Source organism: Capsicum annuum, chromosome 2 (genome assembly GCF_002878395.1).
Source record: "Capsicum annuum cultivar UCD-10X-F1 chromosome 2, UCD10Xv1.1, whole genome shotgun sequence".
NCBI lineage: Eukaryota > Viridiplantae > Streptophyta > Magnoliopsida > Solanales > Solanaceae > Capsicum > Capsicum annuum.
In genome coordinates, this window is record NC_061112.1 from 139,476,852 (window position 1) to 139,503,524 (window position 26,673).

General features: G+C 32.9%; 3 protein-coding genes and 1 long non-coding RNA gene across 5 annotated transcripts; 2 read left to right on the plus strand and 2 right to left on the minus strand.

Moving 5' to 3' along the window:
• Positions 1 to 1,188: 1,188 nt before the first annotated feature.
• On the minus strand, positions 1,189 to 5,923 carry LOC107859920 (agamous-like MADS-box protein TM6). The gene is made up of 7 exons (XM_016705079.2): positions 5,514 to 5,923; positions 5,348 to 5,414; positions 5,189 to 5,250; positions 4,976 to 5,075; positions 1,839 to 1,880; positions 1,677 to 1,721; positions 1,189 to 1,593 (listed from the first exon to the last, which is right to left on the minus strand). Exons 1-7 carry the CDS (start codon positions 5,699 to 5,701, stop codon positions 1,420 to 1,422), a joined length of 678 nt encoding a protein of 225 aa, XP_016560565.1. The 5' UTR covers positions 5,702 to 5,923; the 3' UTR covers positions 1,189 to 1,419.
• A 10,580-nt stretch (positions 5,924 to 16,503) lies between these two features.
• LOC107859921 (aldehyde dehydrogenase family 3 member F1) lies at positions 16,504 to 22,917 on the plus strand. Its single transcript, XM_016705081.2, has 10 exons — positions 16,504 to 16,913; positions 17,989 to 18,057; positions 18,782 to 18,878; positions 19,067 to 19,273; positions 21,027 to 21,151; positions 21,409 to 21,513; positions 21,644 to 21,816; positions 21,888 to 21,978; positions 22,134 to 22,283; positions 22,388 to 22,917. The coding sequence occupies exons 1-10, from the start codon at positions 16,722 to 16,724 to the stop codon at positions 22,646 to 22,648; spliced, it is 1,470 nt and encodes a 489-aa protein (XP_016560567.1). The 5' UTR covers positions 16,504 to 16,721; the 3' UTR covers positions 22,649 to 22,917.
• Positions 17,759 to 24,765, minus strand: LOC124896057. 2 transcript variants are annotated; one of them, XR_007052452.1, is made up of 4 exons: positions 24,165 to 24,765; positions 22,913 to 22,953; positions 18,593 to 22,780; positions 17,759 to 18,089 (listed from the first exon to the last, which is right to left on the minus strand). It is a non-coding gene; the product is annotated as an uncharacterized LOC124896057 (long non-coding RNA). The 2 variants fall into 2 exon arrangements; XR_007052453.1 differs by having other exon boundaries at positions 17,759 to 19,370; positions 21,855 to 22,780; positions 24,165 to 24,510.
• Positions 23,055 to 23,988, plus strand: LOC107859922. Its single transcript, XM_016705083.2, has one exon. The coding sequence runs from the start codon at positions 23,346 to 23,348 to the stop codon at positions 23,820 to 23,822; it is 477 nt and encodes a 158-aa protein (XP_016560569.1). The 5' UTR covers positions 23,055 to 23,345; the 3' UTR covers positions 23,823 to 23,988.
• Positions 24,766 to 26,673: the final 1,908 nt, after the last annotated feature.

Consider the following 26,673-nt stretch of genomic DNA (forward strand, 5'->3'; position numbering starts at 1 on the left):
TAAAACCCTATTTATACTTTCTTTTCAAAATTATGAAAATTACAACTCATAATTTTTTAAAAACAACTATTTTCAAAGTTAGATTCATCTAAAACAAAACCCCGAAAAACACAAGTTCCTAATTATTTGTAAAGTTGTCGCGACTCTAGAGGGGCGTAAATGGTTCGCAATAGAACATATTTTCATAGAAGATCACGCTAAGGGTCATTTAATGTGAGGTATAAAGGATAAAAAGTTCTGGGGTAAAAATTAAAATGAAGAATTATTTTGTCTCATGTTTGGCGTGAGGTATTAATTAGTACCAAGATTATTTATCTCAGATTTACACCATGGTGATATGATAAGTTATCTCACATACATAATGGAATAACTAATTTCGGGATTAATTATCTCGAAATAATTCTTTCCCAACCAAACACCCCCTAAATATGTAAAGATAAAATACATAATAGATGTTAAACCTTACAAAAATTTGTCACCGTACCTGGTTCGTAAATAGCATCCGAAGTGCCAAACGAATCTAAGGAAAAGCATATTTGAGGAATAATATCCTATGCCAGTTCAAACGAGAGCTGTATTTGTTGATAATACCTTTCGTTACCAATATAGATTGTGGTGTAGCGGATGAGGTTGCTCTACTCTTAACCAGAGGTCGATTTCGACCCTGGGCATGGAGAAAACTCTGTTGGGAGCGCTATACTATCCCCCGAATGGGGCCCTACCCGGCGCGAATCCGAATTAGTCGGACTCCAATATTACGGGTACTGGACACCGGATGGAAAACCCCAAAAAAAAAAAAAATACTTTTCGTTGCAATATCCATCCTTTGCTATTTCCTTTAATTAAGAAAAAATGTGGATGACACTCGTTCAAACTTCAGCCATAACCCACGGAGAAAAGATAATCACAATTCACAAGCAGGTTACACAAAGATAATCAACTAAAATAACTCTTGTGATAATGTACGAAGGTCGAAAAGCTTATAACTATATCGTGACAAATGAATACGGCTACCAAAAGCATACGCTTCTAACACGTAATCTTTGCTGTAGATCTAAAATAGCAAGTACATGTAAAACTCAACAATTCACTTACTTCAAGATGACCTAAGAATTATATATAGATCTTTTAAGTCAAATTTAACAACTTAACTCTCAATGATATCAATGGACAAAATACTAACCAGACTCACATATGAATAGGCATGCTGCGTAACATTCTAAAAAGAACAATATGCGTTCAAGGTATCATAATTCATCTTCCTTGGCATCACCATATATAGAGGTGTTGAAACTCCTAGAATAATGAAGTGCGTTCAAGCTAAGTAGTGCTTGCAGCTTACAATAGTTGAATTTTTTTGAGTAATAAGATATCATTGGGAAGTTGATTCGAATAAGTAATTTAATATTAAGGATATCTTTAAGACATGCGTAGATCACGAGAACCAAATCCTCCTTCGTCTTGAAGATTTGGGCGCAACGATTGTAGACGAAAAGCATAAAGATTTTGTACTCCATTAGCAAATGCCACAGCAGAGTTGTAATGCTCCTCATTTTCCACTACACCATACTTTGAATCTTCACTGTTTGCTTCCTTTGATGAAACAATTACGTAATTTTGCGTTAATTCACAAACCCATTAATCAAGCCAAAAGAAAAATAAAAAGATGTACTTACCAAGTCAAGTACGAGGTTTCCATGTTGCTGTTCTAAGTTCTTAACCTATTTTGTCATATAGAAGAACACATTGCACTATGTAAGATGATGTCTCTGGCGAGATGAATATAAAGGATTTCATATCATAATAGATAAACAAGTGGAACTAAAAGGAAAACTTACCTTTTTCTTGAAGGTGTTTGTTTGACCTTTGATCACGTGGTACTGTATAAATTCATAGAGCCACTTATAGTCAAGTACGTACTTAATCCAATTGGAAAACCAATTCTAGCTTTATTTGCTGACAATGTAAAGGAAGAGAAAAGCACTAAAATGTAAGTTGATCGACTCCTATGATTTGGATCATGAATGAGTCACCAAACAAATAGTAATAACTATTCTTCTCATTTCATTTTAAGTTTTTTTTTTTTTTTTTTGTCAGTTTGTTTTGCATTTTTTATTTTTTTGACATTCGATAACTTTTTACTATCAAATATTTTATAATTTTTAAATACATTTTAAATTCAAAATGACAAATTTATAAGAGAAATTTATTTTACTAAATATTCTGGCTAATCAAATTAAATACAAGGGAGTATAATACATAAGGCCTGTTTGGCACTTCAACATAGAGAAAAAGTTAAGCACGTAAGCTGAAATTTTATCCTGTCGATCACATCAATATCAAAGGAAAATTCATTAATAAAAGTGCTGGCATTCAGCTACAAGTTGCCAACACAATGATATTTGTCATATGAGTTTAGTCTTATCCAGTATCAGGAAAATAAAATATCTCATTAGCATTCACTAGTACCATACATTTAAATTACTGCCAGTAGCAATATTGATTTCTCTCCAAAGTGATTCAAAAATATGGGGGAGCAAAATGTTGTAGCAAGACAAACAATTATAGCAATGAAAGGGCATCCAGGTACAGGTAAAAGCACAATAGCTCACTCCATAGCTAAAATCCTCAAATGCCCACTTATAGACAAAGACCATTTTCGAGATTGCACTAAGCCTCTTCAACAGGCCCTAATGTTATCATCCCCCAACACAGCCATTCATCTTCTAAATAAACTTTCTTATGATGCAATGTGGCATGCTGCTTCAACACAACTCGAATTGGGGCTCAACGTTGTTGTAGTGTCTCCACTGTCGCGTTTGGCTCGTTTTAGAAGGCTTGTTGAACTTGGTGAACGTTTTGGTGCACGAATTGTTATTGTTGAGTGTAAACCCAAGGATTTGGGCTTGTGGAGATTGAGGGTTGAACAGAGGGCTAAGTTTGAAACATCAAGTGCGTGGCATAAACCAGCTACATGGGAAGATATGGAGAAGGTGTTTGAAGGTTGTTGTGATTATGATGTTGGAGATGTTCCAAAAATTGTTGTGGACACTACTGATGATCAAGGGGTTGAAGCATTGATTCCTTCTGTGTTAGAGTTTGTACATGCTAATTGTGATATTAGAGTCAATATATAGTTCTAACATTATCTAGTGTTGTTTGCTCTTGATACATCATGCCATGAGGTTTTCATTTAGTCTAGTAATTTTGGTCGAAGTTAGAATCACCATATATGATGTAGAATGATAGCAAAAAAATTATGACGATATTTAAGGTAAGGGATAAAAGACCATATTTACAATGTATAACAAGTTGTAGATAATTGGACTATATAACTTCCAGATATCTGGTAGTTAAAGTGTGTGTTTGGTATGATGGATCCTGGAAAAAGTTTTTCCCAAAAATAAGTTGGTTTTCTACTTATTTTCTCATGTTTGGTTGACGAGTGAAAAATATTTTATGGTGTTTGGTTGGTAAAAATACTACTAACTGTTAACTAGTATATCAATGTCTCTAGCAACTCAACAATTTGTAAGAACTAATTCAAGCATAACAAATAATATCATTATCGAATACTAAAATATTACAATCACTAAATTTAATCAACTACTAATTGGCAAATATAAGAGACATTTTTCAATATTTTGTTAGGACAATCTCAAGAGATTACAATCAATAGAAATACAACGGAATGATAAGCTTATTCAACCTTGTGAAATAAGCTACATTGATGACAAAATAAAATATGCAATTAGCAAAAGTAACATAATTAAGTCTTCCTCTATGCATATGGAAATAACAATACATTCGATGAATATTGAAAAATAAAAAAATTCGGACTTCACTATTTTTTATTCCAACCAGTGAAAAATTGAAGCAAAACACAGTGAAAAATATTTTTGAGTAATGTAAATTTTTTGAGAAATATAAATATGAGTGTTGTTGGGGTAGGGAAGAAGGGCGGGGTTGGGGGCATTAGTCACATTTGTCATTTTTGAGAGAATGACTTCCCTTGGCCATGAGGGAAGTCATTTTCCCTCAAATGAAAGAAAATGAGTTGTTATTGAAAATATTTTCCCAACATTTAACTACAACCAAACAAGAAAAAATAAAAAAATATTTTCCAGAAAACATTTTCCATCATACCAAACACATAAACTCTAATTTCAAGTAGAATGTTTTTTAGTATTATATGTAGTTAGTGTGAACAATTTGAAATAATATTTACAGATTAGTCTTTTTGAAATCACCTTCTATAAAGATGACCGAATGGTGTATGTACTATATTATTTATATATTGAAATGGTGCGTCGTAAGTAAGGTGTTTTGGTAATGTTGGAATTAGTTTGCGTAATATTTACTATAAAGAACAGTTTTATTTTTAATCATGTTTATTCCTGCATTATTGACATTTGTATTACTAATTCAAATAATTTGTTATGTATTAGTTATACACCATATTCGATACTATAAAATAATTGGACTATTTAAGAAAGTCCTATTAAATGATTGTTCACGTATTTGGTTACTTAATAGACATATTGTATTTTCAATCGTTATAAATTAGTATTCACTCCATCCATTAGGATTATCATACATTCTTCTCACAGTTCCATCACCAATAATTATGGTGACATTACACTAGGGCTTCATTATGGTAATATTACACTAGGGCAAAGAGGCAAAAATTAATTTTAATAGCGCTTATGTTGCGAGATGATGTTTTATGCTGTACATTTTTATAACGTTTCTATGTAAAATTCTCATGTTCAAGATACTGATGTACATTTAAGTTGAGGAACACTTCCTCTCTTCTCGAGACTTACTAAACCATTTCACAAGTTTGATAAAAGGAGATATCTTGAGTATTTAAAGTGTAATTAAGGTCCATTTAGCTCATAAATGGATATATTATATTCATGATTAACATGACCTCCAAAATGTAAGAGTAAATTGTGAATAATAGAATAATAACCTTTCTTTCACGAATCTCAGCTACAGATTCAGAGATGCTCTCCTGCAATTGGCACAGTTCCTGCAAATTGAGGCCACTCATGTCTTCCCCTGTTCTCTGCCTATCAACATAGACACCAGCATCAGCAAATTTCATTACCATTGCTTAATTAAACACCCAAAAAATTCAATTACACAAATCAAAAAGTAAATATATTAATGTTCCTACTACTACCTTATTTCTCTTCTTAGCTTGTTATTGATCACTTTCAATCTCTTCAAGTTTTCTTGCATTTTCTGCACACACACACACACACATTTGAAGTACAAATTAATTTCAATTCCAAGGTTAGTGTATACCAAATCAACGTTAAACCACAAATACGAATTATACCTCGTACTGCGTGCTCCAAATATCAACTCCAAGTGTACTCTGATACTGATCTAACATCTTTTTTGTCCTGATAGAAAGAAAAAAAATAGAGTAAAATCACAACTACTTTTTTTTTCCAAAAAGTGATTTTTTTTGTACTAATAGTGTTTAATGTAACATAACATACGTAGTGTTGGGGCTGGTGTACTCATGATATTTCTTGGTGCTGGAGAACATGATGATAAAGATCTTAGCGTCACAAAGGACAGTAAGTTCTCTAGCTTTCTTGAAAATACCATTTCTTCTCTTGGAGTAAGTGACCTGTCTGTTTGTCGAGTTTTCTATCTTCTTGATCTGAATCTTTCCACGACCCATTCTGGAGGAAGAAGTTGTAATGGAGCTGATGATGAAAGAAGGTTTTCATGATGTTTGTAATGACAAGTGATGAAGTTAAAAAAGAAAAAGTCAAGAGAGGGTTAGTGGAGAAACTATATCAGGAAAAGGAAGTTTAAAGTTTAGTACTAGTTGCTGCATTACTAGGAGCTTTTGCTTATTTTGTGAAAGTCTTACCGGAGCTTTTGCTTATTTTGTGAAAGTCTTACTGGCTACTCTTTTGTAACATTTGATGTCCCCTTCTTTGACCATGACAACTCTTTTTTTTTTTTAATTATTACTTCCTCCATCTCATTTTAATATATGTCATCATTTCTTTTTTTATCCGTTTTAAAAAAAATGCCATCTTTTCTTATGATAACTATTTAAAAACATAATTATACTTTTATTGTTATTGAACCCACTTAATACATTGTTTTAATGAAGGACAATTTGGTAAAAAATATAAAGTCTTTACTTATTTTTTAAACTTCATTTTTCGGTCAAATGACGATACATAAAATGAAATAAAGGAAGTATTATTTTAAAGTAAGGTTGTAAATTCGTTTTTTTTTTTTTTTTAAGAAACTGCTTATTTTTCTCTCTTTTAAGAAATTACTTATTTTTTCTCACATATTTTCAGCTTTAGAATTTAGGAGGAGAGGTGGAGGATGTTTACCGACCAACCCCTTGTTGTCCAAACGATTAGTTAACATCTTTCATGATTCTAAAACCCCTAATATGGATAGAATCAAACTAATGTACTCCCTCCATTATTTTGCTTATCTTATTTTTATTTTTAGTTTATTTCTTAAAAAGGTCCTTTTCTATGATTATTTAATTATATTTTTTATATGGTATAGTTAAGATCATAAAATTAAAGAGTATTTTAATACTCTACATACCTTTTGTTTAACATAGTAAGATTCAATTTCTTTTTAATTTTCGTAAAATTTGTATTGGATTAAAGATTGAAACGGGGAGTATTAATTTTACAGCAATTTCACCGACGGGATGGCTGGGGTCTGGAGTAATGAATTCATCCTTATTAGTACTTAAATTTGTATGTAATTAGCGACCAGCAAGACTCCACGATCACATTCTTGGAAGATAATTCATCAATCGAATGTTTAGAAAAATTAAGTTTACTATGTTTCTTGCAAAAGCAATTAAATCAAAGAGTTTACGAACTCAGCTTTTGAAAGTTTCCAAACAAACTCTAACGCTTAATGATGCTAAAATCCCTACAAGTAAAAGGAAATGAAAAAAGTAAAGGAAAAAAAATCAAATCTAATGAATTGACAAATTAAGATGAAAAAAAATGCACAAAGGAGATTAGAGGTTGTATCTGGAATACTAGTTATGTATAACGTTACTTTCGCACATTAGGTCCCTAACATTTTAATTCTACCCCGTCAGAAGTGCTTGAGAACCAACACATGAATAAGAGAATTTTGTATGCTACCCTACTGTATTAATAAGGCATACAAATTAGGCAAAAGAACATACAAAGCAGTGTTGCTTTCTAATTCTATAAATTAACACAAAATAAATAGTGTGAAGTGATTAACCTGCGACCTTGCCTCTGATATTTCCATAGTAATTGCAATTAAGGGTGTGACCTAATGATTAATAAAGTAAATTTACATTATATACTTAAAGTAGTAAATAATTTAATAGACGAGATCTACAAATATATTTGTATTAATGGGCGGGAGATAACCAATACCCAATAGACTTATTAGTCGAGATGCACAACCTCAAACTCCTCAATTTACATGAACTTCGTGACATTTTTGATTTATCATGGTTATGCAGCAATTACTATAACGTGCAAGGTTTCATCTTGTGAAAGGACTAACGAAGGGCGAGCCAAGAATACCGGTATAGTAAGATATCTAAAATATTGATTAATCTTAATTTAATTTAGTTTCAAAGATTAATTTAACTGACTGTTATGAAGCGAAATGTGGTAAGAAAAAGTGAATTGCAAGAGTATGTCACGTCGCTTAAGTAGAGTCTAATTCCACACAGATCTTCCCTGCGTTCTTCCAAAGGAAATAATTAGTCCTATGAAGGTGACTCTTGACAACTTTATGCACATATCTACATCTTGTGGTTCAATACTGTACTATGGTTGTCACAGCAGTGGGGCTACGCAATTACTTAATTCAAAGTCTTCAACAACTGCCTACAAAGTTCTTTCTGGAAAGCTAGGCAAAGATCGATATGCATTTCCAGTATCCGTGTGTGATTAATTCGAGACAATGTCAATTAATCTTCATTATTATACACGAAAAAATGTCCAGCTTGACATAATTATTTCCACACTTCACATCAACGATCGATATGCAAAATCACTACAGCTAGCTATATGATTGTCCAGAACGTACAAATGATTAGGTTGTTGCTCTCCCTATAGGAAAATGTTTCAAATTATTTATCATTTTAAAAGATCAAGGCAAATTAATTATTCTTTTATATTTTTTCATTTTGCCTCTACATATATATTTTTTACTAGAAAAATCTCAACTATGGAGAGATGACACATAAATATAATAAATATGTAATGAAATAGATTCTATCTTTAGATATAAAAAATATGGGTAAAATAGTTAAAGCCTCCTCTTAATTAATACTTTCCTTAAAAAATGTGTAAAAGAGAAACAAAACAAATAATTTAAGATAAGAAAGTAGCAAAAGATCACAGTGGAAATAATAAGTTTACGTCCTAATTGTTTCAATTTAATGAACATCTGAATATAAATTATTCAAATGTCAATGCATGATGTGTGTATAGATATAAGGGTGATTAATGATTCGAACATATGAAATATTTCAATAAAAACTAGTGAAGCTGTTGGGAAAAATAGATTATTTTTCCCGCCTCTTTCGAACCGCTTTCAAGCAGAAAATAACAGAGAAATTAAAGAGAATAACAACACAAAGATTTAACGTAGAAAACTTCCCAATTGGAGAAAATCCACGGGTCTTCCAGAAAAATATTCACTATATAAAAATTATTACACCATACAATACAAAATATTTTTCTCACACACCCTCACTTCCTAAAATACTATTCTCAAAGAGATCTCCAAGAGAATTATCTCTAAACCTCTTTAATAGTAAAGAAGGAAAATAATATTTTTGCGTGTGTTAAACAATGAAGGAGGTGGAGTTTATTTATAACTCCCAACCTCCTCCCAACCAAAGTAAATTTCCGATGTAGGATTTTCTTTCTTCAAAACAAACTTCAACAAATCTCCACCTTTTGAAGAGAAAAAAATACAATCCGTTGGCCCTTTATAGTTGTCCAGCTACACATAACAAAATCAGTTCTCCACCTGACTCTAAATTTGGTCAATCATATGTAACTGCAACTTGCACATTGTCTGCTACTGACAATCATAATTCTAAATTCAAGAATTATCATACCCCCCACCATAAAGAGTACATCCACTCAGATTGAAAAACCAATCCAAGAATTTTCACTTGAAATCACTTCCTAATTTCAAGAATTTCATTTTCGGCACATGTCGAAAAAATTGCGAATAACTTATGGTGTGATTCTCTTTTTGATTTCTTGAGAGTTCATTAGCCATCGACATCCTTTCTACCACACACCTTGCATCACCTATTAACCAATTTCTATGTGTAAACTTGTGGACCAGCTGCCAATTAAAAATCCTTTTCCATGACAATTCTAAAGGTAGCATTCATGCCATGAGGATTTTCATCTTTCTTACAAAGAAATATCATCTTACTGTTCTAGGAAGACAACATTGGCAGCATTTTCTTTGAAGCTTCTAGTCGAACTAAAAGCATTATTTGGACAATTATTTTTAACATGTCCCAGTTATTTACAATTCCAGTAGATGACCTTCTTCTTAGAGCTTTGCTTCCATTTTCCTTTAACAACAAGAGCTGGTTCTAGAGATTTGTCATCTCCATTCTTCAATCTTTTTTCCTCAGAAATCAATTTGCTTGTCACTTCTGAGAAAATCACAGTTTCCTTCCCATACATTAAAATGGATTGCATGTGCTTGTAGAAAGATGAAAGAGATCAGATGAGTCGAAGTGTCTTGTCTTCATCATCAATTTTCACTCTAATAGATTCCAATTCAGAAACAATCCCATTCAAGACACTCAGATGATCAGAAATAGTTGTACCTTCAGCCATTTGCAATTTATGAAATTGCTCCTTCAAATATAACCTATTTGAAATACTTTTGATTTGGTACAATTCTTCAAGTTTCTCCCACAACTCCTTTGTTGTAGACAATCCAATCACATTAGCAAGAACATTTTTAGCTAAACACAAGCGAATTTGACTTGCCGCTTTCATGTCTAGCTCTTCCCATTCTTCATCACTAATTCTGAATTTTTCTGAGTCTTTACTGCTTTCAGATTTTTCTGAATCCTTATCACCTTTTTCGCTAGTTGGTCTTTCTTTCAATGCCTTGTGTAATTCAGACTGGATTAACACATCCTTGACTTACACTTGCCACAAGCCAAAATTAATTCTCCCATCAAATTTCTCAATCTCAAATTTTGTCTCTATCTTGTTTATCAGTACTAATAAATGGACAATAGTAATATAAAGTACCCACAAGGGATGCACTTAAGGGATACACTTAAGTACCAAGTCTTTTTATCAATACTAATAAATGGACAATAGTAATATAAAGTACCCACAAGGGATACACTTAAGTACCAAGTCTTTACTTAGACAGAACATCTTTAGATTGTACTTATTCCCACCATTACCAAATATACAAGTATCCCAAAATAACTCCACCAGAATAGCAAACTCCACCGGAATCAGATTCTACTTGCTACTCCACCAGGACGAAACTTCTGCTTGAGAACAATAATTATAATTTAGAAATTTTTTCTGATGTGAAGATCAGACAAAGCTACAACCACAGAGCATACCAAAATTTCAAAAGAATTAACTCCCCAATTGGAGAAAAACCACGGACCTCCCAAAAAAATATTCACTATATGAAAATTATTACACCATACAATACACAATATTTTTCTCACACATCCTCACTTCCTAAAATGTTATTCTCAAAGAGATCTGCAAGAGAATTATCTCTAAACCTCTTTAATAGTAAAGAGAAAAAAAAATATTTTTGTGTGTGTTAAACAATGAAAGAGGTTGGGTTTATTTATAACTCCCAACCTCCTCCCAACCAAAGTAAATTTCCGATGTGAAATTTTCTTTCTTCAAAACAAACTTCAACAGAAGCTACCAGTACTGGAGGAGATCCGGTCCTGTTTCTTCAACCGTAATAGTAATTGAAATTATGAGACTTAAATTTGAGCAACTTTAAAACATTTAAGATTTTGTGACCCTTGAATCTAATTGGATTAGTTAATTAGCTAGTTATTGTTGGAGGGGCCTATGAGAAATTGAGAAAAAGCATGGAATAGCTACTTTGTTGTCCATTATTAACACATCTTGCTATTAATGCTTACTCTCTCTCAGCGTAACTTTGACTAGTTCTTTTTTGTTTGTGAATACTATAATTCCAGATTGAAAAATCGAATTTGAAAAATATTTAGGTTATTTGCGTGGTCCGATGGAGATGACGAAATCTACCAAATATTAAGCAAACGAAGTGAATAATATTAGAGTTTTACTACTGATTTTGTGATTATAACTGGCTTTCACATGTAGGTGCACACTTCCAATTCTACAAAAGATCGATCTCCCTCCGGTATATTCTCATTCCATCCAAAATATTGTACAAGTATAAAGAAAATAAAAGTATAACCACGAAAGCAATGGAACTAGAAATCCTTAGTTATTTGATTTATCGGAGTTGTTTTCCTCAAGTACTTCTTTCGTTAGTGTTACATAATTCTTTGCTAATAACACTGATTAAAGAAGTAATAAAATATTCACATAATGATACATTTGTTAATAACACCAGCAAACAATCGACTAAAGGAAAAATGTTAGTATTTCATCTTTCTCATTCATCTGGTTCGAAAAATGCATACCCAATTGAAAAGATTGATCATATTATATTAGAAAATTCTATTAAAGAATAGTTATTTATGTTCAATTTTTTTTTATTAAATTAAAATTCAATGAATAAATATTGTACTATTTAAGAAGTCATGTCGTTGCCCTTAGTTTTCTGTGTTCGTGGCGGTAGAATCTTACTAATCAAAAGTATATCTTGCTGGATTGTGGCAGCATAGTTGGGTTCCTTCATTTCGGTTGACATTGTTTTTGGGAAATTAAGAAAAAAAATATTTTTTTCATTTTAAAATAGTTGGGTTATAATAAAAATTTTCTTGATTTTAATTAAATTAAAATAAATAATTTTTTTTTTGGGAAAGGTCAACTATTTTAAAACAAAGAGTATATCTTAACTTTGTCACCACTATCCACAAGTGTATTCATAGTACTCCCTCTATTTAATAAATAAATAAATTATTAAGCTATTTTTTAATATCCTAAATAAATGAATTATCTATTCTTCAACAGATTTGTTGATTTTTTTTTTTAATTTTATCCTTTTATTTAATGAGGTTTTAAGTACGTCAGATATTTTAGGAGAGTAATTTAAGAATAATTAAAAAGATAATAGTGAAAAGTAACCTAAATATTTATTTTTGAAGTGTGTTGTCACACCCCTTTTTCGCCCGAACTGATTCGGGTAGAAGGATTTTTTCAATTAAAGTGACGGTATTGAATAACGATTAGTTTATTAACAGAGTCGTCACTTGGAATTGAGTTATGATGTTCCAAGTCGCCTTTTTGAATTCCTAATAAAAAGAAAATGACTCTTTATTATGGTCTGCGAAAACAGAAAATCGGGTAAGGAATTCTGTTGATCGAGGGGAAGGTGTGAGGCACCCCTCGAGTCCCGTGGTTCTAGCACGGTCGTTTTATTGACTTATCCTGACTAAAACTATTCTGGATAAATTGCGTTAAGGCCTAAAATCGCTCATTTTTTATTATATCAAAAACTTGTCTATTATCTTATATTGAATAAATTTGGTAAAAATTAATTTTTTGAAAAATATATGCCAAGGTACATTATATCATCCTTGAATTTTAAATGTCCTGAAAAGATATGTATACCGCATTTTTAACTGAGACGAAAATTTTATAACGTGCCTAAATTTGTTTAGTGCTAAATCCATTGGTTTGATACTTATAAACTTGAAAACAATTTTTATTCATTCGAAATGCCACTAAATTTTAATAACATTCCTGAATAATATTTAATTAAGGCAATAAATGATTTGACAAATAAACATCCACATTTAATGTTAAAAATAAAAATAAATATATAAAATATAATAGAATTAAAATAGATAAATATATATATAACTACTCACATCTATTTTTAAACAAAAGTCTATTTTTAATGGTTCAGTAATTTAACAACAAAAAAATAATACAGATCAGTATTATCTACGCATGTTTTTACTGACTTAGGGAAAAAAAGCGACTCCAGTTGGCGTTTCGATTATTGGTTTGCCTGTGTCGGAGTAAAGGAAAAAGGAAGAGAGGGGAGCACTAACGGCGGTGTTGTACGCCGGTTGGTGTGCCAGTGTTGGTTGTTGGTTGACTCTGGCGACCGAAACCCGCCATTTGGGGTTGTTGGTCGCCGTGAAAAGGAAAGAGAGACGATTGAAAGTCAAACGACGGGAAAGGGAAGAGGGGTGTGGCGCCGACCAGATCTGGTTATGCCGAAGTGGTTGGTGGTATCTCCGGGAAAGGGGGAGGGAGAAGACGACGGCGGTGATGGTGTTTTCCGGCGATTTAGTTCGCCGGAACTGACCACAGGAGTCAGATTTTGATTATTCAGTGACGGGAAAGAGGAAAGGGGTGCAACGAGGACGCGGCTGGCGGCAATTTTGCCGTCCAAATAGTGTTTTCGCCGGCCATGGTTGACCGAAATTCAAAAGACAGCCGGAAAGTTCAAAACCCACCAATTTTGTTCTCCGCTTTTCTTTATTTTCGTACTGTTCTCTCTCTTTCCTCCTATAATTTCACTGATTTTTGCCTCAATTATTCTCTCTTTTCCGGCTACTTTTCTCCTAATTTCTTTTTTACCGTGTGAGTATGTTCAAATTGCAGTGAGAGGAGGGTGTATATATGATCTGCGTATAGAGGAATTATGTATGTGTGCAGTATTTGGTATCAAAAACGCAAATATACGAATACACAGTAGTTTACTGGCATAACATGTACACCAAAATTTTACCTAATTAATAATTTCACATGCTAAATAAGGCAATAAAATCACTTAAGCATTTTTCATTCATGTTTTTTTTTTTACAAGAACATTCATAAAAAATTTACATAATTAAATAAGAAACAAGAACATGTTGATGTATTAAAACAATTCAAAAGCCGTAATCAGAAATTTTGACAAGAATTCCAACTTGATGTTTCTTATGATGAGTTCAAATATTTCCCTCACTCTTTTTTTTACTTTAACTGATTTTTCTTTTCTCAGTATCTGATAGAATAGTGTCTTTCTCTCTGTTAATTTTCTCACAATTTTTTTTACTCTGACTGATTTTTCTTGTCTCAGTATCTGATAGAATAGTGTCCAATATAGAATGTACGTCTTTTCTCTCTGTTAATTTTCTCTCAATTTTATTTATCACTCTTTTTTTTTTTTTTTTTTTAATCTAGGATGAGAGAGTCCCTTTAAGTAAAAATCACTTGGAGGAAACAGTTATTTTTAGGGGAGAAATAGTTAGTTGTCAGATGAGGGGAGGGAGGGAAGAAAGATTTAAAATTTAAATTAATTATTATTATTTATTTTTAATATAGAAAATAACAGTAATAATTATAAATAAAGATAATAATAATAAATAAATAAAATAATAATAATAAATATAATAATTAATTAATTTTAAAGTTAACAAAAACTAATAAAAATTTATAAATAGACAAATATAAATATAATAAAATAATATTAAAACTACTAATTTATTTATTAAAAATTTATAAAAGAAAAAAAAATATATTTTTTATATTATTATTTTATTTTATTTTTAAATTAGAATAAAAATAAAATATCTCAAAATTAATTTTATTTAATTATTTATTTTTTAACTAAAAATTTATTAAAATAAAAATAAGAATCAAAATAATATATGATTAAATATATAAATATATAAATATAAAATATTTAATATCGATAAACAAGTTAAAATTTATCTTGTTCCATGCTTTACTATGAATTTATTTAGTATTCCGTGTCTCGAGCCGGGGGTTTATTGGAAATAGTCTTTCTACTTCTTTAGAGGTAGAGGTATGAACTGCGTACATCTTACTCTCCTCAACCTCATTATGTGAGAATACGCTGGGTTTATTGTTGTTGTAAACAAGTTAAATTTAGGGAGGAATCACGTGTCTACATGTGTCATATCCCCCAAATAACAAATAAATTACGTACTAATTATTTTGAAATGAAGGAAGTATAGTTTTATCATAAATATTTTAAAATTTTATCGTTTTCTTATTATATATAAGTGAGTTAGCACACAACATATGGTTGTCAGGTGTGCTTGTTGGAATTTGTAGTTTGTTTAAGGGTATTTTAGGTATTTTGCATTTTATTGTTCTTTCAAGTTGTTGTACTTAGATGCTATATGCATGTACTTTTTTTTTACTTTGTACCATAAAGTCTAGGATAAGTTGGATTTATTATCAAAAAGCTGTATTTTAGTTTTCTAGCAGGTAGGACTCTTAAAATTATATCTTTGTCGTTTAAATTGGAATACAAAAAAAACTATATAAATCACAACAATTAAAAACTTAAACTATTTTTAAAATATAATTGATTATGAATGCCACAAAAATTTGAATAAGGAGAGTAAAATAAATTATAATAGCTATAAAATTAAAATATTAAATTACAAGGCTAAAAAGGTATTATAAATTACAATAGTTAGCAATTTAAAAAAAATTAAAATATACTAAAAATATAATTGATCGTCTAAATTTTAATGTAATTATTTTATTTTAATTTTAACTTGTTATATATTTGAAAAAATTATAATAATTATTAATTTAAATTATTTGGAGATACATAAAAAGTTTCGGTTGACTCAAAATTTTAACAGTGCAACATAAATTGAGATACTATTTAAATTTTTTGTGAAAGGTAATGTAAATAAAAATAATGCAACATTAATTGGGATACATTATTTAAAAATTTCATGAAAAATAATATAAATCACAATAATTGTCAATCTAAAATATTTGAAAAATGTATAAAAAAATATGCTTGACTTTTTAAATTCTACCGATATCATATTAATTAAGATAAAAGGCTATTATTTAAAAATTACGTAGAAAGTTGCATAGATTATAGTATAATTAATAATTTAAAATATTTAAAACTATATACAAAAAATAACATATAGCATTCGAAAAGTAATATATTGATTCCGTGCTGGCACGGGCTTCAATATCTAAGTACTACTTCCTCCGTTTTGAAATAAGTGAATTATTGAAGTATTTATTGGTGTTTCAAAATAAATGAATGATTGAATTTTTTTTCTAAATTTATCCTTATGATTTGACAACTAATTAACTTTTGAAAAGGTATTATAAAGTCAATTTTTTTTTTTTTTTGGGTAAAAATGAAAAGTTATATTAAATTTATGTCTTTAATGTTTTTTTCTTAATTTGTGTGTCAAAATTTAATAATTTATTTATTATGAAATAGAAGGTGTAATTTATATAAGTCCAGCATGTCACGGCATCCTAAAAGCAGTCTGAAGATGACACCTGTATGAGGTTGCAAACTTAAATTCATGAAATAAAAGCATCGAGCAACCGCCACGCGAACTCTATAAGCCAACATTTAATGCTCGTAAAATACTTGAAAGCAACAGCAAAGCAAAATTAGTGGGGAGAAAGTGCACATGCTGCATGTGAAAATGTATGTGTATTTAATAGAGCGCACTAATATTTTAAGTTAAATTGGGGGAAGAATGGTCTTATTGGATTAAACAAAATTGAATAGGTATGGATGGAGTTCACGAGGACGTGTTGGGTGAACTGAGGAAAACATTCAGTAGTGGAAGAACAAGAGGGGTTACATGGAGGAAAGCACAGCTTCAAGGTATTTTAAAGCTACTTGTTGAAAAAGAAGAAGAGATCTTTGAAGCACTTAAACAGGATCTTGGAAAGCACCCCGTTGAATCTTTTCGTGATGAAGTAAGTACCTAATTTCACTGTTTTTTTGTCTTTCAACTGATTTATGTCATGACCTCAATTTCATATTAGTAACGCAATTTTTTTTGCTTCAGTAGTATATATATACATACCTGGTCAAAGTAAGTTAGCATCGCTGTTTCATGAAATGGCAAGTTGTATAGGAAGTTAATTGTGAAAAAAGATACTCCCTCCGTACCAATTTACGAGGCACTTTTCATTTTTCGAGATTCAAACTATTTAAAGTTTGACCAACATTTTAAATTGTATATTTTCCTCATATTAGCATGAGAAAAATTGCAACTTGTAGTACTTTTCGTGTAGTTTTTGGATATATAGATCTTAATTTTAGAATAATTGAGTTGATAATCTAATTTAGCTTCAAGATTGGTAAAATTTACGATCGGGAGGTGAAAATTGTCATATAAATTGGGACATAGGGAGTAGATAGAAATAGAGAACGAAAGCTGGAAGATCTTATTGATGATTGTTTGTAAGTTTCCAAACAAGTTGAGCCTAGAGGCACTGACAAAAGTGGCAGCAACGGATGAGCTAAGAGCAAAAGTGTGAGTGAGTGGTACAGCTCACTAGAGTGTAGCTGGGTAAGATGATCCCATTTATTGGAGGACCCAGAGGGTCCAATAGCTAGGGGTTGAAAATGATCTCTGATCAGTAGGAAACAGCCTCTTGATTTGTGGGAGATAGTTGCAAGAATTTTGGAATCTATTGAGAAACACGGAGTAGTAACGTCTGTGTTAGAGTTAATCAGAAGGAGAACACGCGGAGCAGCAAGGTCTGTGTTAAGAGTTAATCAGAAGGAGAACACGCGGAGCAGCAAGGTATAATTAGGCAGGACGTGCCTGATAAATGACAGGACTTCATCTGTCTTCCTATTTGCACATGCTGAGCTGGTTCATCCTACCTAAGGAGTAGGACCAAAATTTACAAATATACATCATGACAGAGAAATGGCATATACACTTGAAATTCATGTATGATTAAAGAGAATTAAACAATAAAAATTGGTGTATGTAGTATTCATCGCATGACCAAGAGATTGGTTTTCCTCTCATTTCAGGTTGGTGTGGTGAAGAAATCAGCTACGAATGCATTGCGTTGTGTTGAGAAGTGGATGGCCCCTCAGAAGGTTTGTATTTCGGCACCCTTCCGCTTTTCACCCTGAGATGTAAATGAAATTAGCTCAACTGTTAGAGCAATCTTTGATGAAATTATCCTTAATGGAGTAACAGGTTCTGAATGTTGGCTGTAACAACTCCTCTCCTTTCTGTCTTGAATAAGTATGTTAGCTATTGCAGAAATAAGTACCTTCATTTTATACCTCCTAATTTAGATTACTATGTATTGTCTTACTGGTGAGTCGTCCAAGAGTTTTTGTGGTTCAAAACAATCTACAGACACGAGGGGGGCCAGAAAAACTTTGAAAGGGGAAAATGAATTTGAATGACTCAGATATAGAATTGTTCTGTTCTGTTACTAAGTAGTCTCTTAAGTAGTAGCAATAGGAGCTGCATCGCATCCTCCAAAAAAGTGTTGCAACAACATATAATATAATGAACAGTCTGCAGTTTCGAATGAATTGGGGAAAAGCAATCAATCCAGAAGTAACAATGAAGTAGACCTTGTGATACTATGACCATATTGAAATTTCAAAGTTCTCTTACTGCAGCATGCTATCACTCTTTGTGCGTGAAAGCTGGCAAATATCTCTTTTGTTTACTTCATCTTGGTCATCTAACCCGAAGGTGAAGGTTAAAATTGTTCTTTGTCCATGTTGCTCGGCCATCTGGCATCATTATCTATAATTTGTAAACTAAGTTGTTGAGCAGCCACTGATGATGCTATATGAGCAGGGCCGAATGCCATTAGTTTTCTTTCCAGCAAGAGGGGCTGTAGTCTCAGAGCCGCTGGGAGTAGTGCTCATTTTTGCATCCTGGAATTTTCCCATCTGTGAGTAAAGTCTTTTTGACTGCTACTGAACAATCAAACAAATTCCTTGAATATCAATATGACTAAGTCAGGAACAAAGTAATATGGATTTTATACTACTCATTACTCGATCGACATCTACTAGGGTCTCGTTGCTGGTTGTCCGTAACTGTTGCTTTATATTTATTACCCTGTTGTTTCATCTGCAGCTCTAGCCTTAGATCCAGTAATTGGAGCAATTTCGGCTGGAAACACCATCGTTCTCAAACCTTCAGATCTAGCACCAAAATGCTCCTCTTTTCTAGTCAATACAATACCTCTATACTTGGATCCAGAAGCTATTAAAGTTGTTGAAGGTGGAAAAGAAGTGGCAGAACAGCTATTGCAACTAAAATGGGACAAGATATTTTTTACTGGTATACCCTAGCCATTTTGTTTTCTGTGATCTTTCTCATGTTTGGGAGGAGCATTTTGCAGAAGGGCATTCAGCAACAAGAATAATTAAGAAATGACCTAGAAGAAAGAATTGTTAGTTATTGTTAAAAATATGAGCAGGAATAGGAAGAGCATATAGACTCCTATTTGGAAAAGGATTGTAATGTAGTGTCAGATTAGGAAAAGAATTGGAATGTAGTGCCTCTAAATAGGGTCTCAATGAAATAATGTAGTTACAACAATTCAATAATATTTTTTCTCCTATATTTCTCACAAAGCTTCCACGATCTTGGTAAAGAATCAAAGAGTTTCCGCTGCCGGCGGGCGGCTATAATACATATATGCCACCCATCTAGCCAACGATTATGTTAGCAAAAGTTGGGTCATCCTGTGTCTTTCTTGTGACTATTTTCTCATATTAGATTTGCGTAGCATCGTCCATTTATCCGGTGACTACTTTCTCATATCAGATTTTCGTAGCACCGTGCATCACTACGGACTATCTCTCATTTTTAATTGCGTAGCACCTTCCATCTCTCCGGACTAGTTCTCATATTTAATTTGTGTAGTACCGTACATCTTTTCGGATTACTTTCTCATATTTGAGTTGCATAGCACCGTGTGTTTTTTCGGTGACTCCTTAGATCTGATATGCGTAGGGTCGTGCCATCATTTTGATTCTACCATATAATTTCTCTTTTTCAGTAGGGTCGTATTGTCATTTTGACCTTACCCGTATATTTTCTCTTTTTTCAGTAGGGTCGTATCGTCATTCCAATCCTACTCATATAATTTTTATTTTCCAGTAAGGTCGTGTCGTCATTCTAACCCTACCCATATCATTTTTATTTCTCAGTAGGGTCGTGTCATCATTCCAACCCTACCCATATAATTCTCTCTCAGTGGGTCGTGTTATCATCCGACCCTACCCATATGTTTTTTTCTCAAATTGTGACCACTTTTCATGCCATCAAATCTAATAATCCGGCGCGTGAGCATGTTCTGACCTGTCATCCGGTGACTTTCTTGTTCAAGATCTACTAATATCTTGATCTCGAGATGACCCATATTATATATATATATATTATATACCAGTCAACGACTGATCGACTTTCTGGCGATGTTTACTATTTTTCGGATCACTTTTTCATTTTGTTCCTTTTAAGTTGAGGTCTCCCGGACGTCCAAAGCAGTCCTTGTCAGTTTTCTTGCAGATATCTTGACCAAGTCCCTCACAGATCCTCGTATTAATTACATCTATAACAAGCTTGACACATATGCCTTCTATGCACCAGCTCGAGGAGAGTGTTTTTTTTTTTTTTATTTCTCATCTGGTGTTCGGTGCCCGCATTGGAGCCCCGACTAATTCGGATCACGCGTTGCAGGACCCATTAAGGTGACAGCGCTCCCAACAAAGTTTTCTCTATACTTAGGGTCGAACCCTTAACCTCTGATTAAGGGTGGAGCAGCCCCATCCACTGCACCAAAATCCAAAGGAGGAGTGTTAAGAATATGAGTAGTGGGAATAAGAATAACATATAGACTCTTATTTGGAAAAGGATTGTAATGTAGTGTCCGATTAGGAAAATAAGTGGAATGTATTGCCTATAAATAGGGTTTCAATGAAATAACGTAATTACAACAATTCAATAATATTTTTTCTCCTATATTTCTAACAGTTATGTATAACAGCCACTTGTGTTGATGATGTAATTCTGTCTTCCTGTTTTGCAGGTAGTCCACAAGTTGGGCGCCTCATAATGTCAGCAGCTGCAAAGCATTTAACACCTGTAACTCTAGAGCTGGGTGGAAAATGTCCTACCATCTTTGACACACTATCTAATTCCTCTGATTTACAGGTTTCCAATGGTTAAATATCCTCTAACGTAATAATGGTTACTCCATGTTTCATCTAAAAAGAAAGTTGAGCTATAAACTTAAGGCATAAAGGCATCTGAAAGGAAATTGACACTGACACGTCGTTTTGAGTAAAATTGGACATTTTTGTCCTAATAACTGCATCAATTTTCTTGGGTAGCGTTATGATGTGGAGTGAAGTATATAATTTGTTCAAGCCATATTCATATTTTGTTCACTGTATGATGTTGGGTTTAAGGTGGCTGTCAAGAGGGTAGCGGGTGGCAAGTGGGGTTCATGCAATGGACAAGCATGCATTGGAATCGATTATGTGCTCGTGGAAACACAATTTGCTCCCGTTCTGGTATTAATGGCAGATGAGCTGTTATATTTACCATTTCCCTCTTTCTTTCCCAGTAAAAGTTCTTTTCTGTTTTCTCTTTTAGGCAGATAGTGTAGCCACCTATTTATTGTTGTAATTTCTGGCATTCCAGATTGAACTATTGAAGAAGTACATCAAGAAATTTCATGGTGAAAACCTAAAAACTTTGAAAAATCTCGCCAGAATCGTGAACAAGCACCACTTTGATAGAGTACACAATCTTCTGAAAGATCCAAAAGTTGCAGCAGCTGTTGTTTATGGAGGCTCAGTAGATGAGAAAAATATGTAACCCTCAGTATCCTATTCTACTATTGCGTACATACCTTGTTCCTCATTCTAGTTGATGATTTTTTCAGGGCCATTGAGCCAACAATCTTGTTGAATCCTCCACTTGATGCTGATATCATGACTGAAGAAATATTTGGCCCATTGCTTCCAATCATCACAGTAAGAGCAAACTCATGTTCAAGGAATATGGTTGCTATGTTTTACTTGAGAATGTTGATCTATGCTTCCAATTGATGTAAAAGGAACTCTCTATTCATTCTGTCAGAAAAACTCTTTCAAGAAAATGTCTGACAGGAAAGTGGTTCTTTTAACAGCTGAATAATATTGAAGAAAGCATTCAGTTCATAAACTCGAGGCCAAAACCTCTTGCAATATATGCATTTACCAAGAACGAGTCATTGAAGGAGAAGATCTTGCAGGAAACATCTTCCGGAAGTCTGACTTTCAATGATGCTGTAATTCAGGTATGAGGCTCCACCTCCTCTTTCAAATGTATCCTCACCCCCTCAGCGAAATATAAGCAGAAAAGGAGATGCTTGATTTACTTGTCAAAATATTGCACTTTCAGTTTATATGTGACATATTACCATTCGGAGGCGTTGGTCAGAGTGGTCATGGACGTTACCATGGGAAGTACTCTTTTGACACATTTAGTCATGAAAAAGCAGTTCTACATAGGAGCTTCTTAATTGAGTTGGAACCAAGGTATCCTCCATGGAATGATTTCAAGATGGAGTTTGTCAGTTTGGCTTACGACTATAACTATGTTGGGCTTATACTGCTCTTGCTTGGGTTGAGAAGAATATTCAGAACAAACCGCAGGCAGTAGAGGATGAAATCTTCTGACTCAGATAAGGTTAATCTATCAAACAGAAGTTTCTTACCAATATTAAGATAGCTAATGTTGTCACTCGCTTGCTCCAGTGGGAAGTTGGGTGCGAAACTGTATGAGAATTGTCATCTGTGTTCAGAAATCAATTGTGGTACTCTTATTTGTTTCATTACTTGCTATATTACAGACAAAAGTTAAAAATGAGTACTCATGAAAGTGTTTGTTCAAAGACAACTACTAAAGTTATTGCTGTAAAGTTACCTCTAGAATTGCTGTTTTCTTTTTGATGTGATTCGTCAAACCTGCAGAAGCAAATGAATATGATGATAAAAAATGTACCTTGGACCTAAACTGCAAAACCAAGTCTCCCATCAACTATCGATGTGGGAGTCTTGACATACAGAAGCTAGCTCATAAAGAGTGAAAACATGTATTTTCCCTTTCATATTGGTTTGGTTGGTTATTGACAATAAAAAGTATTTGTTCCCTTCCTTTAAAATAAAAAATAAGATGGATAAATTAAAATGGAGGGAGGGAGTAATATTGTCAAGTTGACCAGTAAGGCTCAATGATGTAGGGGAAGAGTCCGCAGCCAGACATTTTGCCTTTGTTTTTCTATATTCAAAAATCATACGCATTATTCAACACGCGACTTGGCCAACCGGTGCACGCACCCGGATTGGTTATATTCGGAATGGCCCTCTCTGGATTCTCCTTGTCCAAAACAACAACACCATTCCTCACCAATCTTCCCCATCCGCCACCGAAAAATGCCCAACGCGCATCGGCCTTTCTCATGCCTATAACAGATCTGACTTTAACACAAATCCGCACCCTCCATCTGTTCCGATTCCATCACCCTAGATTCCTATCCAGCCGTAATATCGCTGCACTCAAAACTCCGATGGCTGAGGAAGCGATTAACAAGGCCACCATAAAGTCAACGGTGGATAACAAGAGTACCGTAGAGTCAGCGATGAATAACATAACGGAATCGGAGAAGAAGAATGAGGAAGAATCAAAGGTTACGATTCCGCCGCCGCCGGAGAAGCCGTTGCCGGACGATTGTTGCGGGAGTGGATGTGTTAGATGCGTGTGGGACATGTATTATGAAGAACTCGAGGAATACAATAAGCTTTACAAGAGTAATCCAGATGTTAAGTCTTCTTAGATTGGTTTGGAAAGACTAGGATTCATATAATTGATTGCATCTGTTCATATGAATTGTTGTTTGTTAAAGTATATTCGTGGAATCACTGATGACAGATTTATGAGCAGGCACGTACTGTAAACAAATTGAAACTTCGTAAACTAAACATTTATTTTTCTACTCTTAATTTCTTGGTTATCTTCCTTGTGGCTTGGAAACTAGTTTTGGCAAATATTGTTAGCAAGATAGGAAAGCAACTTGTAATTTTTTTGATACTTGCGTAACAAAGATTAAATTGATGTAGTATAACTATAACGCGAAGCCAAGGCAGATTGCGTGTAAAAGATCTTGTGTTGAACTCACCTCTGTTTTAGACGGCTAGGGACTGCTAGACTCCCAGCGTTGTTGACCTCAAATTGACAAATTCTTCATCAAATGGGTCATAAAATGTTCAATTTATCTACAAAATCATAGGGGTTGAGAATAACTCAAGTAATAAGTCATAGTATTGCATATAATTACTAAAAAAATCACAAGAAAAAAAGTTGAAATATTTTAAGAGTTGTGAATGATTTCTCGGGTTCCGTTATAGGGCCAAAAAGTCCATTCTATGTTCGAGTGCTAAATAATTACACGTTAGCTCTGAAAAGTCTACATTCTAATATGTGTTTGGGTTCTGATGTTGGACTCAATGTTATCTTGAGACTGACTGCTGATCTGCCTACTGAAAAACTACTTGTTTTCGGGGTGAGGTCCTGCAGGCCACCTGATTAAGGAGCAACCTTGGTTACGTCGAGGTAATACCGGTCCAAGTCAATGGAGGCTGCAAGCAACTCCCAGGATATTCCTGAATTGAAGTTAAAATGACCAACTTCTCTTAGATTCAGTTCAGCGATATGTTGTATTCTGACTCATTTGTTCGCCAAGCACGGGTTTTTCCATACATTAGGCCCAGAAATTTTGTTTCCAAAATTGCACATATTGGTAATTAAATTTTTGTTCCTCACATTTGGGGATCTTTTTGGCTGATGCCTTTGTTTAGTGAATTGACCAACTGGTTCAAACTCAAAAAACGTATAATACTTGTTGCATTTGTTTTACTATTTCCACTTGAGTTTCACACTGCTTTTGTAAACTTTTCACAGTGCAGATTTTATTGCAAAAGATTGCAGTACTTTTATCATTATTCGTATATCCTGAACAGAGGCAAACCCAGGATTTAAGCTTGACGGGTGCACCTCTATATTTAAATATAGTAATTAATAGTGTCAAAGTTCGGCATATATTTCTTTGAAAACTTATTAATTATAGTATTTATAAGCAAAATTTAAATATTATTGAATATCATTAATTAGATTTAATATGATAAAAGTATGTTATTCACCGTACTTAAATTCAACGTACTTTTATATTTTGAACAATAATAGAAAGTTTTTGAAAAATATGAAATTCGTGAGATTTGTTTGCTAGATAGTTGCAACGGGTAACATTTGATTTAAGCCTATCTCAAACTTTAAATTGCTAATTTTTTAAATAAAAAATAACTCAATGATTAAAAAATTAAGAGAAAATGGTCTATTACCTCTCAACTTTTAGTCGAAATCCCAACTACACACTCAACCTTTAAAGGTGACCTATTACCCCCTAAACTATTTTAAAATGAAATTATTACCCTGAACTATTTTAAAGTGGAATTATTATCCCTCGAAAACTGACAACTAGTCATTTGGAATGTGGGTGTGATGCACGCGCTGCCACATGTCATGCCACGCAATTTCACGTCATATTACTTTTTTTTACTATAAAAATTTAATCACGTCATATTACTTTTTTTTACTGTAAAAATTTAATTCCACGTCATATGCTTTCTCCTCCTCCTCCTCCTCCTCCTTCTTCTTCTTCTTTCACAAAATGTCGCCGCCTTCAATGGTGCAGTTTCAATGGTGAAATGCCGTTGGACTGTAACGGCATCGAAAAATTTAAAATTCCGGCAACTTTATTTTTTTGATGAATTTCAACATTCTCAACGTCAATCAATTTTTGGGGAGCTAAGGAATGATTCTAACACAGAAATTAATTCGAATTTCCCAATCTAAATTGATTCGACAGTCTCACGTAATTCGGGTTCTTGGATGTCATTGAAGAAAAAATGTCATTGATGAGTTCTTGGATGCCATTGAAGAAGAAAAAAAAAAGAAAAATTGAAGAAGAAGAAGAAGAAAAAAAAAGAAGAAAAATAGAAGAAGATGAAATGTCATTAATGAGTTCTTAGATGTCATTGAAGAAGAAAAATTGAAGAAGAAGAATGGAAGAAGAAGAAATGTCATTGATGAGTTTTTGGATGTCATTAAAGAAGAAGAAGAAGGAGGAGGAGGAGGAGGAGGAGGAGGAGGAGGAGAAGGAGAAGAAGAAGAAGAAGAAATGAAGAAGAAGAAGAAACGAAGAAGAAGAAGAAGAAGAAGAAGAAGAAAGAAAAAAATAATTTAAATTATATATATTTATTTAAAGAAATATTTAAAATAAATTTTTAATAAATTATTTTCGTTCTCACTCTCTTTAAAAGAGAGTGAAACACCCTCTTGCCATGTCAACGTTGGGGGTAATAATTTCATTTTAAAATAGTTCAGGGGGGTAATAGGTCACCTTTAAAGGTTGAGTGTGTAGTTAAGATTTCGACTAAAGGTTGGGGGGGTAATAGACTATTTTCTCAAAGATTAAAAGAAAATAAATATTATACAGTATAAGTTAGGGAGAATATCTACTTTTTGAAGTTGGAGATCAAGAAGTTTGTATTTTGAAATAAAATAAAAAAAATAGCTCAATAATATCCACAATACATAAAAAAAATAAAAAAATATGAAATAAATGACTA

Excerpts from the sequence above, each read along its gene's own strand:
- LOC107859920 (XM_016705079.2), bottom strand. The coding sequence starts at position 5,701 with ATGGGTCGTGGAAAGATTCAGATCAAGAAGATAGAAAACTCGACAAAC. Across the intron at positions 5,251-5,347 it reads TTTGGAGCACGCAGTACGAG|AAAATGCAAGAAAACTTGAA; the intron begins GTATAATTCGTA and ends GTGTGTGTGCAG. Across the intron at positions 5,076-5,188 it reads AAGCTAAGAAGAGAAATAAG|GCAGAGAACAGGGGAAGACA; the intron begins GTAGTAGTAGGA and ends CTATGTTGATAG.
- LOC107859921 (XM_016705081.2), top strand. The coding sequence starts at position 16,722 with ATGGATGGAGTTCACGAGGACGTGTTGGGTGAACTGAGGAAAACATTC. Across the intron at positions 18,879-19,066 it reads ATCCTGGAATTTTCCCATCT|CTCTAGCCTTAGATCCAGTA; the intron begins GTGAGTAAAGTC and ends TTTCATCTGCAG. Across the intron at positions 21,514-21,643 it reads CACAATTTGCTCCCGTTCTG|ATTGAACTATTGAAGAAGTA; the intron begins GTATTAATGGCA and ends CTGGCATTCCAG.
- LOC107859922 (XM_016705083.2), top strand. The coding sequence starts at position 23,346 with ATGGCCCTCTCTGGATTCTCCTTGTCCAAAACAACAACACCATTCCTC.